The sequence below is a fragment of the Eubalaena glacialis genome, chromosome 19 (assembly GCF_028564815.1).
Source record: "Eubalaena glacialis isolate mEubGla1 chromosome 19, mEubGla1.1.hap2.+ XY, whole genome shotgun sequence".
Classification (NCBI taxonomy): domain Eukaryota; kingdom Metazoa; phylum Chordata; class Mammalia; order Artiodactyla; family Balaenidae; genus Eubalaena; species Eubalaena glacialis.
In genome coordinates, this window is record NC_083734.1 from 27,135,485 (window position 1) to 27,151,289 (window position 15,805).

Below are 15,805 nucleotides of genomic sequence, written 5' to 3' on the forward strand. Positions count from 1 at the left end.
CGTTGCTTTAAGAGACCCATTCCTGGGGAAACTGATTATTCTTTAGGACTCGACAGAGATTAATAACCCCTTTTATGAGGACTCTGTATTTAATCTTTACCACTCAGCCGGTCACTTCATTCGCGAACCTCTCCACAAAATCGGGAACGCGGGAACTTTTTTTCCCTTCGCGCGGAGGGTGACGTCGCGCGTGCGCCAGCGTCCCTTTCGCAGCACCCGTTACGCTTCTGCGCGTGCGTAGTGAGATCGAATAGCTGCTTCCTCCCGCTTCTCTTCCTCCCTCCCCCCCATATCCGTGCGCCGAGCTGATAAAGGCGCCATTTTGGAGGGGCCGCGGGAGACGTGGTGTAGCTGTGAGTTCGCTCTGCCGTTGGCTAGGCTTGGTGGGAAGACCTGTTCTCGAGTCCGCGCCTTTCGTCGCCGCCATGTCGGGAGGTGGTGTGATTCGTGGGCCGGCAGGGAACAACGACTGCCGCATCTACGTGGGGAACTTACCTCCAGACATCCGAACCAAGGACATTGAGGACGTGTTCTACAAATACGGTGCTATCCGCGACATCGATCTGAAGAACCGCCGCGGAGGACCGCCCTTCGCCTTCGTTGAGTTCGAGGACCCGCGGTGAGGCGGTCAGGGTCTTCCTGCCTTGAGGAAATAGGTTGGAGTAGTTGGGGAAGGCTCCAAGGCCTTCACATAGAGAATGGGGAGGTGGGCTCCGAGGTTGGGAGCAAGACGAATCGCCCATGCAGGAGTGGAATGAGGAGCCGAGTCGGCGAGGCTTCTCTGGTGGCTGGGCCCTCCGGACGTCCCCAGAGCCGACTCGCAGGCTCGGAGCGGGAAACTGAGGCGCCGAGGGCTGCCGTAGTGGTCGGCAGCCTGGCGTGCTTCTGGGTGGGGGAGGGGCCATTCCTATTATGCAGCGCATGTGGGCTCTTCCACCCCAGGTGCGCATGTGCGGGGGGCCGCTAGCTCTCCGACCGAGTTAGCCGCCCCTCCCGGTCCTTTTCCTTACGCCTTTGCTCTTCTGTGATCATGCAGGGATGCGGAAGACGCGGTGTATGGTCGCGACGGCTATGATTACGATGGATACCGTCTGCGGGTGGAGTTTCCTCGAAGCGGCCGTGGTACAGGCCGAGGCGGCGGCGGGGGTGGAGGTGGCGGGGCTCCTCGAGGCCGCTATGGCCCCCCGTCCAGGCGTTCTGAAAACAGAGTGGTTGTCTCCGGTGAGTTGACCGTTCCGTGCGAGTTGATGAAAGGGGGCAGAAACCATTTTAAAGTTTTCCTTGCATGACCAGTTTGACAAATGCAAGTTTTCATGCCAGGTCTTAAATTATTTTAGTCCCATGGGTGAATTTAGTAAACAAGGATTACTGTATTTGAGATTTACCAAATTAGGTTGCAGTACCTAGAATATGAAGATCCTTACTTTGCAAATAATTTTGGGCTCTTGATTCCAGAATCTTAACAGCTCCTTAACCTAGGATGTTAAAAATCATCGTTAATTTTAAAGTAATCTTTGTTGTAATGTAAATTTTAAGTTTAATGTGAAATTTAGGATAATTGGTATTGAAAAAAAATAACTTTTTCAGGACTGCCTCCAAGTGGAAGCTGGCAGGATTTGAAGGATCACATGCGTGAAGCAGGTGATGTATGTTATGCTGATGTTTACCGAGATGGCACTGGTGTCGTGGAGTTTGTACGGAAAGAAGATATGACCTATGCAGTTCGAAAACTGGATAACACTAAGTTTAGATCTCATGAGGTAGGTTATACATTTATTCTTTTGTTTGGCCAGAATTGGATACAGTGGTCTTAACAGTGGAATTTGAAGGTAAGATTCAGGCAAGGGTGTCCGAGTAAACCCAGTAAAGTGCCTCTGGTTTAAGTTACATTGTATTCAGCATGCCTGAAGACAGGTGAAAGCTTAGATCTTTCAATCGAAAGTTCTGTCTATTCAATAGGGAGAAACTGCCTACATCCGGGTTAAAGTTGATGGGCCCAGAAGTCCAAGTTATGGAAGATCTCGATCTCGAAGCCGTAGTCGTAGCAGAAGCCGTAGCAGAAGCAACAGCAGGAGTCGCAGTTATTCCCCAAGGAGAAGCAGAGGATCACCACGCTATTCTCCCCGTCATAGCAGATCTCGCTCTCGTACATAAGATGATTGGTGACACTTTTTGTAGAACCCATGTTGTATACAGTTTTCCTTTATTCAGTACAATCTTTTCATTTTTTAATTCAAACTGTTTTGTTCAGAATGGGCTAAAGTGTTGAATTGCATTCTTGTGTAATATCCCCTTGCTCCTAACATCTACATTCCCCTCATCTCTGGTAAATTGTATTTTAAGTGATGTCATAGACAGGATTGTTTAAATTTAGTTAACTCTCCATGCTCTTCAGACTGTGATATTATGTAAATGTCTATTCTGCTCTGGTTTGTGTGAACTGGGTTGTTGGGGGTGTTTGTGGTTATCTTACCTGGGGAAGTTCTTATGTTTATCTTGCTTTTCATGTGTCTTTCTGTAGACATATCTGAAGAGATGGATTAAGAATGCTTTGGATTAAGGATTGTGGAGCACATTTCAATCATTTTAGGATTGTCAAAAGGAGGATTGAGGAGGATCAGATCAATAATGGAGGCAATGGTATGACTCCAAGTGCTATTGTCACAGATGAAATTGGCAGTATTGACCTTATACTAAAAGGCAAGGGTTTAAAATGATTATACATCTACCTTAAAACACTTGCAAACATCTTATGCAGTTACCTTTAGCTACAATTGCTTTGCTCTTTAAACCTTGGCAATTGTGGCAAAATTACGTTGCCCATTTTGTAACAATTTATTTTGCTCCCTTCCCTTTTTTGTTTTAATAGGGACTAATGTGGGAAGAACTGGCTAATTTGTCACAATGCTTAGTTACAACTGTTAATGTGTGACCTGCTGTTGGTGTACATGTGGGTACAGGGTGTCTTTAATTCCAACCGGATAGAGTATAATATCAATACTGCTAAATCTGCATGTCCTCTGTGTGACTGATATAGCGTTGCTACTTCATTTTTTTTTTAAGACAAAATGAAAGCAAAATATAGAGTTCCAACGTATTGGTGTAGATAATCTAGTTGGGAATACTTTTAAGTCTCACCTTCCCCTTTAAACTAATATTCATAATTGACTCATGTTTAAAACACTTTAATTTACAAATTAAATTACAGATGGGAGCATTAGATTTAGTTTAGACTTAGGTGGGTAGCAATACCAGTAAACTTCTCAACTACATAACTTTTTGCAACCACAAAACCTGTAATACGCTGTACAGTAACAAGTGTTGGCATTATCAGTTGAACTGTAAATATAAAATGCTTCTTCCAATTAGTCTCTATGATGATTAAGTTTCTAAAATTTATCTGAACACCATTCAGAAACTTGTTTTGGGGAATTTGATAGTTATTGATGTACATCTGTTAAACTGATGACAGACATAACTCATCATTCCCCAGAAACCTTTTTTGATTACAGTATCTAACATTTTGCCTCCTCTTTTTTGGTTTTGCTGGTTATAAAGGTTTGGATTGGAGAGGGCTCACTGGATCCCAATCCTTGGAGCTGGATCATTGGATTCAAATCATAATGTGGATAGGATAGGGAGGATGAATTACAAGGATTCATGGAGCGGGATCAGATTACCAGGAACATAGGAGTGGATTCCTGCCCCAACCAAACCGCATTCGTGTGGATTTTTTTTTTTTTTTTTTATTCAACTTAATTGGCTATTCCAAAGATTTTTTTTTTTCCTATTTTTGACGATTGGAGCCCTTAAGATGCACGATGGAATTGTGTTTTGCATTTTTTGGTAAAAGGAGCAAAGCGAGGACCTGGAGATATACGCTGGAGCAATCTCCTTGGAAGGATTCAGCACGAGTAGATGGTAAACATTTAAAGGGGAAAGGGGGGGTTTGTTTAAAATAGTAAATCAGTAAGTCACTTCTAAATTTAAAGAAAACAAAATTGGAGTTGAAGACTAAGTAGGTTTCCAATTGGCTATTGCCGTTTTTCTTTGAAAAAAATAAACATTTTTTTAAAAAAACTATGCATGGTTGTCCTTTTTCCTCTTGTAAGATTTTTTACTGGTTGACTAGTCTCAGTTAATACTTTAAATTGATAAGATTCCGATTCTTGTGTTTATGTGTTAGTAAATTAAAGGTTCTTGAAAGGACTTTTCTAATAAATGGTATTAGCCATCTGTTAATTGTTGTAAAAAGTCTTCAGGGGAAGATAAAAAATGAGAATAAGGCAATTGTGTATGTAATATGGTAAGTGAGGGGGTGATCTAGTCTCTGAAGGATAAGCTTCAGAGCTTTGATTTAAAAATGGTGAAAAGCTTATAGATGCTGCTTATTTTTGGTGATCATCTAGAGAGCATAGGGTTTTGTGCAAAATCGGGTGAGGACTAGTAAATTAATGTTGGTGTTAGCCTTTGAGTTTCTCAATAAAAGTAAACTCATCTAAAAAATTGGTAAGTATTCACAGATTAGGATTTTTAACGTAAATTACATTTTCTGTTTGAAGTGTGAATAGCACACTAGAAGATTAACTGCTTATTTGAGTAAATCATTGCTAATAAAAAGCTGGGCATTCTTTAGAATTTTGCCTTGGAAGTCTTCTCAACCATAAAGTTATTCTGTATCCAGAACATACCAAAGCAGTGATTACATCTTGTAGTCTGCTGGTTTTTGTATCTTTATCTGATAGCCCCTTGGTGCTAAATTTTCAATTTAGAGTTGGGGAGGGGTTTTTACTTAGAATTCCTAATCTTCTGATTTCCTGATAGCTAGCCAGAACCATCAAACCATTCTTTTTCTACACCCAAAAGATAGCTAAGTCGTAACATTCCCATTGGGTGTTAATTATACTTGGGAGCAGAATTTAAGATTGCTATTCAGTTGATGTAATTTCAAACCTAGGAAACACTAGAAATAATCTTGGCAGTACAGAAAATGGGCCCAAAGAGATTTGCATAAGGTCACCCAACCAATACATTTAAATGAACCTTATGGAATGTCAGGAGGAAGAGGAGGGATAGGAAGTTCAAAATTAGGATTCCATTTTAAGTATTTAAGCAAAACACTTGGTATAGATTCATTAAGGGAGTAACTCTAGTTATTATGTGAGAATTCAAAACTATTCAAGAGCAGACTTAGGGACGTAAAACAATTAAGTTCTGTTTCATCTGTAGAATATACAATTGGTATTTTTTAATGACTAACTTTGGAAAGATTAATGTGAGCTAGACTTAAGCAAGCCTGGGTTCATTTGTGTTCATTGAATATTTTGGAAACAGGACCAAAATGAAAATTGCCATTGCTCAAAGTTGGCAAAGTTAAGTTGCCATCACTTAAATTGCATTTAAGCTACGCTGAAAGATGTGTTCTACTAAAAGTAGTTCCAACCCCTGACTGAAGTGAGATAGAAAATATTACTTCCCTAGTATATAGGCTGTTTAAGATTAGAGAGGACTTAACTGTGTATGAAAGGTAGGGGGATGCAGGTTTTCCAGTTCAGTAAGACCAGACAGCTAAATGCTGTAAGGGGAGAGGCAGACTTGCTGTTTTTCAGTCTTAGGAAATGGACCTTAAATCTCTACCTAGATTAGCAGCTATTAGAAGAAAGTCACACCCTTTTGGAACTAAAAAAGCTGTCTTGGATTTTCGCCTTTTCTCCCTATTTATGTCCCCTTAGATATTGTAGGGAGCCTATAATTAGTTTATTATTTTCTAACCAAGGAAAAACTTAAGTCTCTAAGAAGCAATTATTTTTCATAACGTCAGATTGAGTAACCCACCTTGCTGTTCAGCCCACATCCTTCTGGAAACAAAAGGTAAGAAACCCATTTTCTGATTCCTAATTGTTTGGGATCTGAATTTTATTAATTTAAAAAAGATACTCTTTGGAATATGAACAGGTTTCCCTCATTTAAAATGTTTTTTTCCCCTAAATTTTATAGTTTAATAATATATTCCATTATTCGTGTATCCACTCATAGTGCTTAAGTTCCATATGATTCTAGAATTTTAACTTTTTCAGTTTTGTCTTTGAAATATATTTGCTCATTAGGGCTAGTGTTCTTTTTTTCAAGTTTCTGTGAAGATGAATTTCTTGTGTGCCTTTTTGCTTACTTTGTACATGAAGTTGTGATGAAATTGCAAACAAAATAAGTTATATGTCTGTATTTACCATAAATGGTATTAAAAGGAGAGACACTCTATTAGACTGAAGTTCTGTTATAACCATCCTTTGGTTTAGCTTATTTCTGTCATGGTATGAAGAATGCAGAGGCAGAAAACAGGTTCACAATCTCTTATTCCAAAACTCCAAAAACAAAGTTTTTTGTTGTGGAGCAAATTGAATATAAAATGTGACCAAAATCGATGCCTTTGTTTTGCACTTAACTGTGACTGAATTGTCTTCCTGCAGAAATATTGATGTGTCAGTTGCCATAGGTTTTGCTGAGAGTGTTATGTGATAAAGGGTCTATAATATGATACCTTTATAAAGTGCAAAAAGCTCTGAATTTCAAATACATCTGCCCCAAAGAGTTCCGGATAAGGGATTGTAGAACTGTTACAGGATACACAGAGCGAAAGTTTCTGTGTAGTTTTGAGCATGTGAATGAAAACAAACCGGTTACTGTGGATCCTTTATTGATTGAGCTGTAAGTTCCCCGTCTTTTTAGACTGAAGCAGCCACAAGAAAAGGTATGACTCACATTTCTTTATGTTCTGTTGCTATGGTGGACTCTCATCAGTTGTACTCCATTGAAGGAAATATTCTGCCATCCCATCCTATGTGGTGGAATACTCTTATTTGGGGGTAATTTTTTCCAGTACTTTTTTTTTTTACAGGAACATTGATCAATATCCTATAGGAAAAGGTGGGATTGGCATGAAGTAAAGAGATTATAAGGAAACATCTGTTCATTGTGTCTCTCGTGATTGTCTATTGAATAAATAGTAATCCTGGCAAAAACTTTTGCTTTAAATATAGATCCAAGAAGTTACGGTATACTTAAACCGGCTTATTCTTACGGTTGAGAACTTGGGGGGTGGGGGGCGGTGCTTCTTGCTAACTTTGAAAGCTATACCCGACAACCTTGAATGTGGTTGTGATTTTGTAGGGATAGAAGGAGAGAAGGATTTTTTTTTTTATTACAAAAGTCGCTTGGTGCTTCTGTAGTCTCTATCAAATACAAGTTAATTTAGGCAGAAATAATCTCATAATAAACATTTCAAAATAGATGCCTCACTGGGTTATGGGAGAGAAAAGTCAAGCATGCCTTTGCATAAGGACGTTCCCGGTTAGGTAGGTACGCAAAACACAAATGAAACAGAATAAACACTTAGAGTTAAGTAGATCCTGGGTGTTTCATCTTCATCTCTTAGAAAAAGTTCAAAGGAGTTAACATTCAACCATCAGGTTAAAGTATCTTTAACTCCTTTTACAATTATTAATAGAATGATCAATGTGAAGATAGTAGAAACAGAGCTTTTCTAGAATGCTATATTCATCCTCACCAAATATACTTTGAACAAACATTAATTTTGTAGGGATGCCAAATGCCTAATGAGTTGTTTGGGTGTTTTTACAATGGTCTATTCTGCTCCCTATTTGAGTAAACGCTAGGGAAATTCACTTAGCCACTAGAGGGAGCTATGATACAAAATCAACCAGGAAATACCCTAGAGTAAAGAATCCATACAGCGAGGTGGAAACTATATTAATCCTCTATATCAGCGCCAAAGTTAGGTTTTTTTGGTCTAAGTTTTTTTCCTGAAACTTTACCTTTGCCTCCCCATCTGTTGGGCAGAATTCTTTCCCTTTTCATTTAGGTTTTGAATAGTACTTGATGAGTAAATCTGTAAATCAGAAAACTGTCTAGGTTCTGGGACTTAGGAGAAAATGCTAAAGATGTGAATCTGCTTGTTTTTCTGCCTACCTTGTATATCTCGAGGTATGGAATAGTAAGGCCAGAGTGTAAGAATTGGGTACAGGAGTAGATGTGTGCGTGCCTCCCCCACCAATCTAGCCCAAAAATTGGTCATATGATATAAAAATGCAGTATGCTTTCAGAAACCTTTATCATTTGTTTTTATGGTGTGAAACACTTTGGGGAGTGATACCAATCTTTATTTCTTGGCATTACTGAGACTTTCAGTGATTGTTAGTGTGCCTTAAAACCCTGTTTATTCATCAGGTTGGTTAGCCTTATTTTTTTGTTCTGCAGGCCTTGTTTCAGTAGGCAGAGTATCTTGTGATCACAAAGTCAGTACAGACTTCTCTTGACATGTTTATTTAATGCCATTTTATTTTAAGAAAGCCAAAAATTATTAGGAACTAACACTTCAGCATTTGTCATTCCCACCCCCCCCTTCAACTTTACATTGCAAAAATGTAAAGGACACAGGCTTCCTGTTTATTGTCACTAAGAATATTGTATTAAAGTTTTTTAGGCCCCCTTGATGATCCAATTTAGTCAGCACCAATATGGGAGCACTTGCCTTAAAACACAAATGTTAGGAACTTGTCTACTTTGAAGAATAAGACACTAAAAGAGGACAAATAAAGGTATTTTAGAAGAGAAAATAGAATCAAGTTTACAAAGTAGAGATTACTTTGCCTGCTAAACTCACATTTTATGTAGCAAATGAGGCTACAGAAGGTAGTTGCTGACTAGCAGCCTTGCTGCAAATTGGATTGAGAGTACTAAAAGTGCACTAGATTATGCCTTTCCTTAATTCTAAAAATGTTAGCTCTGATATCTTCCTAATTTAACTTGTGAAGAGAGACCATAAATCCTAAACTGCTCAAATGAAAATCTAGAATTCTCTTTGTAAAATAAAAAGACTAAACTTGGAGATTGTTTTAAGTGCCAGATGGCATGGCAGAATTGTACCCTGAAGTGCTGGGTATTAGGAGAGCCTTCGTAAGTTTGGGATAAGCTTTCAGGTTGTGGTGTTTATTAAGGTTTAATCCTTAGGAATGGGCTGCTACATCAGTTGAACAAAAGACAACCTACTGCCTTTAACTAGGACTTGGAAGTCCTGGACTGAATCTGAGGCCATTGGTAACCTGGCCTCTGGCCTACCTTTTAGTCTGATCTCTAGCCTTCCCCCTGATATACTCTAACCCAGGACTTGGCATTGTCCAGCATTTCTTGTATTTGGTCCTTCTGTTTCTTCCTTCTGCAGTGCTGTCCATCTCTTCTTCATTCGGAGAAGTGCAACGTACCTTGAATAATCTCAAGAGTCACCTCTCTGAAAACTAACATCCATCATACTGTGTTGGCACAGACTTTGTGTATGTCTAGTATAGCATTTATCAACCTACCTTGCTTGCTCTATCCACTTATCTACCTCATCCTACTTGATTGATGAGTTTTTACTTTCTAAGGAACCAACACAGTGTCTGGCACATGATAGTCACTGAATAAACACTATTGGTCCTTCATCATTTTTCCTGAAGAGTATTGTTCTACTGTATCTTAAAACTTAAGCCAATCTGCCTTTATCAGTGAGTTGTTTATATATATCTCCTTTCTAACAGGTCATAACCTCATCCCCTTTCTTCCCAGGTACATAGCACAATGCTGTGCACTGAGGAGGCACTCAGTTCAATTGCTTTTGAAGAGAAACCTAGAAATTCACATTACTTTACTTCCCTTTCTGAGTATCTTGAATAAGTAACCAGTTACTAGAGTCTCAGTTTCTTCTATTTCCAAGTTGGAAATAAGTCCTTATTCAGTTGATACTTATAGAAGAAGCTAAGTAACATTAAGACATTTTCCATCCTTTTACCTCCTGGTATGTTTCTAACAATTTTTGGAGACTTTTTTTCTTAACTTTAATTACAAAATAAGAGTGACGTCCATAGCGTAAGACTAGGAATGTAAAATGTTGGTTAGCAGTACAGCAAGCACACTACAAAAAAAATCTAAAATGACTCATTTGTCCTCTAAAACTAGGTAGTAAACATGCAGCAAGGTGATAGTCAAGTTCTGCAACTTAATATAACCAGTTCTCAGCCACAGTACCATTGTATCTACGACTTGAGCTAGATAAAGAGATTCTGTTTACTTGCCAGATAGAGTTATTCAAAATGCTGTTTGGATTTGTGTCCCATCTTCATTTGCCATACTGACATCCTTGTCTGTGCACCCAAATTCATTACTAAAGTAATGAAAAACTAGTTAACTGGTTTTGCCGACCCGTCTCCATCCTGGCCATCAAATCTGATCTTCCTAAAACAGTGTCACTCCCTAGTATGAAACAATGGGTTATAGTCTACAATTTATCACCATTTTCAATCACATCTTCCCCTGCTCTGGCTGATCTGGTAAATATTTTACTGACCATGCTTGTTTTTACTTCTGTATTTTATGTTTTCAGACTTTTCTCCTTCCCTCTTATTAGCAGTCACCCTGCAGCTTCAAATCCTTATCACTATCAAGTTAAATTTAATTTCTGAAACTATAAAAAGCAAGCTTCTAAACCCATATAATAGCTCTCTTCTCTGTGATGCATTTAGTCTCCTCCCAATTTTATCTTATTACTGTTGAAATTTTTGTTAACTTTTTCTACCCAGTGGAATTTTTGTCGTATTTGTATTTCCCAGGGAGCCAAATGTTTACTTGCCAGATAGAGTTCTTCAAAATGCTATTTGGATTTGTCTCCCACCTCCATTTGGCCAAGTTTAATAAACGTTGATTGACAAGAGAAAGAACTTAGTACTCCTTAAAAGCAAAGTGCTATAGAAACCTATTTTACGAACTGTTGGTTAACTGGGTAGATTACTGAAGAAAGTAATAATCCTAACATTGCATCAAATAATTCCTCAGATGTGAAGCTAGGAAATGCAAATTACTGTTGACCCTTAATGCCAGGGTTAGGGGTGCTGATCCCTCCACGCAGTGTAAAATTTCCAAATAACTACAGTCAGCCCTCTGTATGTGCAGTTACACATCTGTAGATTCAAACAACCGCGGGTTGTGTAGTACTGTAATATGTACTGAAAAAAACAAACACGTATAAGTGGACCTGTGCAGTTCAAGCCTCTGTTCAAGGGTCAACTGTAACTTAAATGCGAGCCTAAGCCAAGTATAATTGGAAAAGTAAATGTTGCCCCCAAAATCAAGCTTGCGAAGTCAAAAAGAAAGTTGTTCTGTTGCAAGATGTGCCACACTTCTCAGTACAGATCTCAAGAATTGATGCCATTGTCTCCTAAAAGAGCAGAGGAGTTCCCTCTCTTGCTGCTTTCTCCTGGGTCTCCTTTTTCCATCTTTCTTACTTAAGCGTGATTCTTAAAGAAGAAGCCTTAAATCCTCTCTGAATTTAGTGGTCCTGTATCAGTGAGAACTTCTACAGATTTCTTGTTGGGATTGAATTATTTTGGTTCTTTTTTATTAGTAGTTATCTATAAAGGCATTCACGTACAGAGTGAAAAAACTGGATAGCATTTCCTTGGTTTGGGAATCTTAACATTACTCCAGGACCCTGACCCTGGTCTTTAGGCTGATCGAGGATCAGCTAGCATAAGCAGTTCTCTCAAAGCCAAGAGACTCAGCAAACATTTAGCAGACACCCACAAGTCTTACAAGCACCCACATTTCTTGTGCCATTAAAAATTCTTCCACCCCTTCATGATCAGCTAAAGACAAAAGCATTCTTGGACTAATTGCATTGTATTTTTGCTTTGCTTTTCTTCAACATACTAAGTGTCACATAATGCATACACTTGCATGTTGCCATTAAGTTGTTGTCTAGTTGTCTCATGTATGTTTTATTTCCCCCAGCTACATGGTAAACTCTTAGAGAGCGAAGACTATGTTAATAACTTTTTGACACTTTTTCCAAGATACTCAGTATGTTAGTACATACACACCTTAATAAATGTTTATGGATAAATAAGTACGTTCATGAAATCCTTGGCAGGTGGACTGCATAGCTTAGATCTGATATGCAGTGTGGTCCTCCAGTCAGATTGGGCTTATTTCCAAAGTAGTGACTTCAAGGGTTCATGCCCTTTCTACCTTCTTAATGGAAAATTTGGAGGGAAAAATGCAAGGACATAGGACAAATACTTCATCATTCTTAATGGAAGTAGTTGTTTTATGAAGTGCTTTGACTCCTTTTAATTCTCAAATGTTATTAGCCTTATTTTGGGGTTTGAGGAAATAGGCTCAGAGATGTTAAAGTGACAGGCCCAGAAATTGAATCTATGTTTTCTAGTGACAAACTCCTGTTTATTTTATTACTACATTGCTTTTCTTTTTTTTTTTTTTAAAGACAGCCTTTTTCCAGTGGGGAGGTTGTTGGGGGGAAGATAAGTCTTTGACCCAAGTGATCACCACCTGTAATGTCCACCTGATGCCACCAGGGTGTCCCATGGTGCTGTCTTTGATCCATGTTCTTATCCGAGTTGATGGGGGCTGTTTCAAAGCTGGTGTTAATCTTGTCAGAGTGGCCGTGGCCCAGAGCCCAGCAGCAAGAAAGTGGGTCTTTCCAGTGTGCAGGGCACAGCTAGCATCAGAGAAACTTTTGACCCCCTCTGGTCAGGCTGGCCCCACAGAAGGATAGCAGGTCAGACAGTGGCCAGAGCCTAGCCAGTCACTCTTACTAGGCTGCAGCCCCACAGACAGTAGCATAAAAAAGATTCTGAGAATGGGTAAATGTTTATAAACATGCATTTGTTTTGTTAGCTGAGTATACACTTACACAAATTTGTATTAGCAAAATAGATCCGATACACAAAACTGGTTTGAATTACTTTACCAGTTTTAAAAACCAGTGCATGGTGACTTCCCACTTTCCAGTTTGCAGTAACAGTCTAGATTATACTTAGCCCTGAGCATACAGCCTCTTAAGCATTAGTTTTGATATTCAGCAACCCTAGATGACAATCTTCAGTGTCAAAGGTATCAGTTACGTGAGAACCAATGAGGTGCAGTCTCATTTAGTATTAGAGCAAGTAGCCCCTTTAAAATTTTCCTTCCCAGTGCTCTTATAAGCACTTTGTATAAAAGTCTAACTGTTCTATAATTATTTCTTTTCAAATTTTGATTTTTCTACTGGAGGAGATTCTTAAAAGTATTCCAGTGACTGACTAGTACAGTTCCTGGCGTTTAATAGATGCTTGATAAATATTTGTTTACCGAAATAGGATAATAGTTATGGCACAGTTCTACTCATGAGCCATTTTTCTAAGGAGAGAATCCACATTAGGAGGTCTTTGTTTTGTCTTCAAATTGATTAGAATCCATTATGAACTAGGAAGTTAGTCCCTGGGGTGTCCCGGCTGGCCTTTCAAAACCTTGAATATGTCATTCTAGGTTGGAATTAGCACAGCCTGAATTTGGGCTGTATCTGCTGATTCTCTTTAGGTATCATCCTTGCAATATCTTTAGGACCAGGTGTTTACCAGGGCTCTTAGAGCCACCAGGAGAGACTAAATTCAACTTTACTGATTGGAGCTCTTGGACTTGGGGGTGCCCTTTTCCCTCTCCCTTCCCTGTTTCCCTAGGTAAGTTTCCATCCCAAAATTCCTGCAGTTTTAAGGTCACTGTGGAACAAATCCCAATCCTACCTCTAGTAGTCAAGGTTTCCTTTCAGTTTTTGCAGCTCTTCTCTGGGGAGATGGCTAAACACAGATTGTAGTACCAACTTGGATCCTTCCATATGCTTTGCTTAAGTGATCAGAGTAACTGATCTTTAGCGAAATGAACTTTTGTATAGGACATATATGGGGGATTCCTAAGGCTTCATGAGTTTTGCTAAAGGTACTATTTAGGTCCTGGACAAATTACTTTAGGAATAAAAGTTGTCAATTCTGATGCAAACAAAAAAAATCCTCTTGTCCCTGAGAAACATAACTAAGTATAACTAGTCATTTAAATAATAAACTAGTTATTTAATAAATTTAGTTTTAATAAATTGGTCTGAAGATATTCTTCCATATGTGAAGAATAAGCATATTATGCCTTTTCCATCTAAAGTGTAAATCACTAAAAGGCAGAGATAGTGTGTATCACAACCCCCAGGATTCCTGTTTCTGGGATTGCCTTGTACCTGATGCTCAGGGAGCATTTTCACTGGCTTGAATTGAGTACTTGCCATCTGCTCTCTGAGCATTCGCTGCTGAATGAAAGGGGAGAGAAAGTGAAATGAGAGGTTCAGTGGGGGGGCAAGGAAGCTGGAAAAATAAGAGGTGGGAGCTGGGGAGTTGGGGGGGACTTATGTAAGGTCAGTAAAACAGAAAGCTAGCAGAGGACAGTGTCAGGCCTTGAGGGTAAAGGGCTAATTCTGTCAACTAGTTGAGTAGAGCCATGTGTGCTTTGTTTAAGAGACTAAAGTTACTTAAGAGAAAAATCTAGATTCTCTGAATCTGACCCATCTTCCTGTGTACCATAGTAAATTGTTCATCAAGTCAAAATCTAGGAATTGTGGTCCTCTTTCTTCAGGTCTAGCAAAGAGCTTACTGCCACTGCTCAGGCAACCAAGGGTGAAATGCTTCAAGTAGTATTTGTGGATAGCTGGTAAGCTTGATGTTTTATTCCCCAGCTTAAGGAGTAAATGCTGAGTACAGCTGTTGTCCCTGTGTAGAGCTTTAACAACCAGCTTGCCAGGTTCCCTGCACCTGCTTATATGCCTGGATCAGATAACTGACTGTAGAACTTTAGGCAGCTTCTAGTTCAGAGACTTTGGAGTCAAGAAACATCCTTAAAGAAGCAAATCTCTCTCCTGGAGCCTTAGCCAGATTTTATGCTGTTCTGACCTTGTGTTGCCATCTCTTGGCATTGCTGCCTAGAATGGAGCAGCCTACCTAAAGCTTAGTCTAACTAGTCTTGTGATGTCACATCAGTGTCTTAGGTCACCACTGTTCACGTCCCTCACTCAAGGAACATACTACATAGGTTCCTCAACACTTGTTTCATTATTTCCTGTTTCCTTCACTACAAGGAATGGAGGGATCCTCAGTCGAAGATCATATTGACCCAATGAGGCTTTTTTTTTATCTAGGCCAATGAAAGGGCGAGGAAGGAGCACCAACTCAGAAAGAGGGAGCCATAAGATCTGCATGTATTAATATGGTAACTCTTTGGAGACTTCTGAGAAACAGAATCCTATTTGAACTCTGGACTATCCTCAAGTCTGATAATGAAGAAGAAATAGAAGAGATGTTTCTGTTGGGAGTTTGGGTAAAGAGTATTCACTTGATATATGTATGTTTTTGCCCTGCCCCACTCTTCACAAGAACATTTGGACAGGCATTAACAAGTACTAATTTTTATTTTTTTATTTTTTTTTTGCAAATGAATCATTTTTCTGGTAGTGCAGATGGCTACTAGCACAATGCTGTTTAGTGTCATTACATCCCTCTTTTTAACCAGTGGAATATATTTGGGGTGGAGGCTATAACCACTGAAAAGAGCTTTTCCTTTGTACCAAAATAACTGCTTATGTAAGTATTTAATTTATGTTTTTGACTATTAGCATAATGTAACTGAACTAAGCTTTGTAGTTGTTGGTTCAGGCCCATGAAGTTTGCGTGACCTGTTAAGTGGCAACTTTTTTTCAAGCTCAGCCATTACCCTGGACTTGGGGCATCTGAGGGCAGGGAGGAACAGGTGTCCAAAGGAGAAATGTTGGTGCCTGAGAGTATGTTTTCCAGTTGTATTGAATTTCTTACTTGGTGTATTTTTGACCTATCTTAGTTTCTTTCCTTCTTGTGTCCTATGCTGTTTTGCTTGCTATTTGTTGGAT

General features: G+C 39.2%; 1 protein-coding gene across 1 annotated transcript; it reads left to right on the forward strand.

Moving 5' to 3' along the window:
* Positions 1-291: 291 nt before the first annotated feature.
* On the forward strand, positions 292-2,244 carry SRSF1 (serine and arginine rich splicing factor 1). The gene is made up of 4 exons (XM_061176089.1): positions 292-619; positions 1,037-1,221; positions 1,588-1,760; positions 1,960-2,244. The coding sequence occupies exons 1-4, from the start codon at positions 426-428 to the stop codon at positions 2,152-2,154; spliced, it is 747 nt and encodes a 248-aa protein (XP_061032072.1). The 5' UTR covers positions 292-425; the 3' UTR covers positions 2,155-2,244.
* The last annotated feature ends 13,561 nt before the right edge of the window (positions 2,245-15,805 follow it).

Bases quoted from the DNA above. Each gene is read 5' to 3' on its own strand.
- SRSF1 (XM_061176089.1), top strand. From the start codon at position 426: ATGTCGGGAGGTGGTGTGATTCGTGGGCCGGCAGGGAACAACGACTGC. The intron at 620-1,036 runs GTGAGGCGGTCA...GTGATCATGCAG, and splicing joins GTTGAGTTCGAGGACCCGCG to GGATGCGGAAGACGCGGTGT. The intron at 1,222-1,587 runs GTGAGTTGACCG...TAACTTTTTCAG, and splicing joins AAACAGAGTGGTTGTCTCCG to GACTGCCTCCAAGTGGAAGC.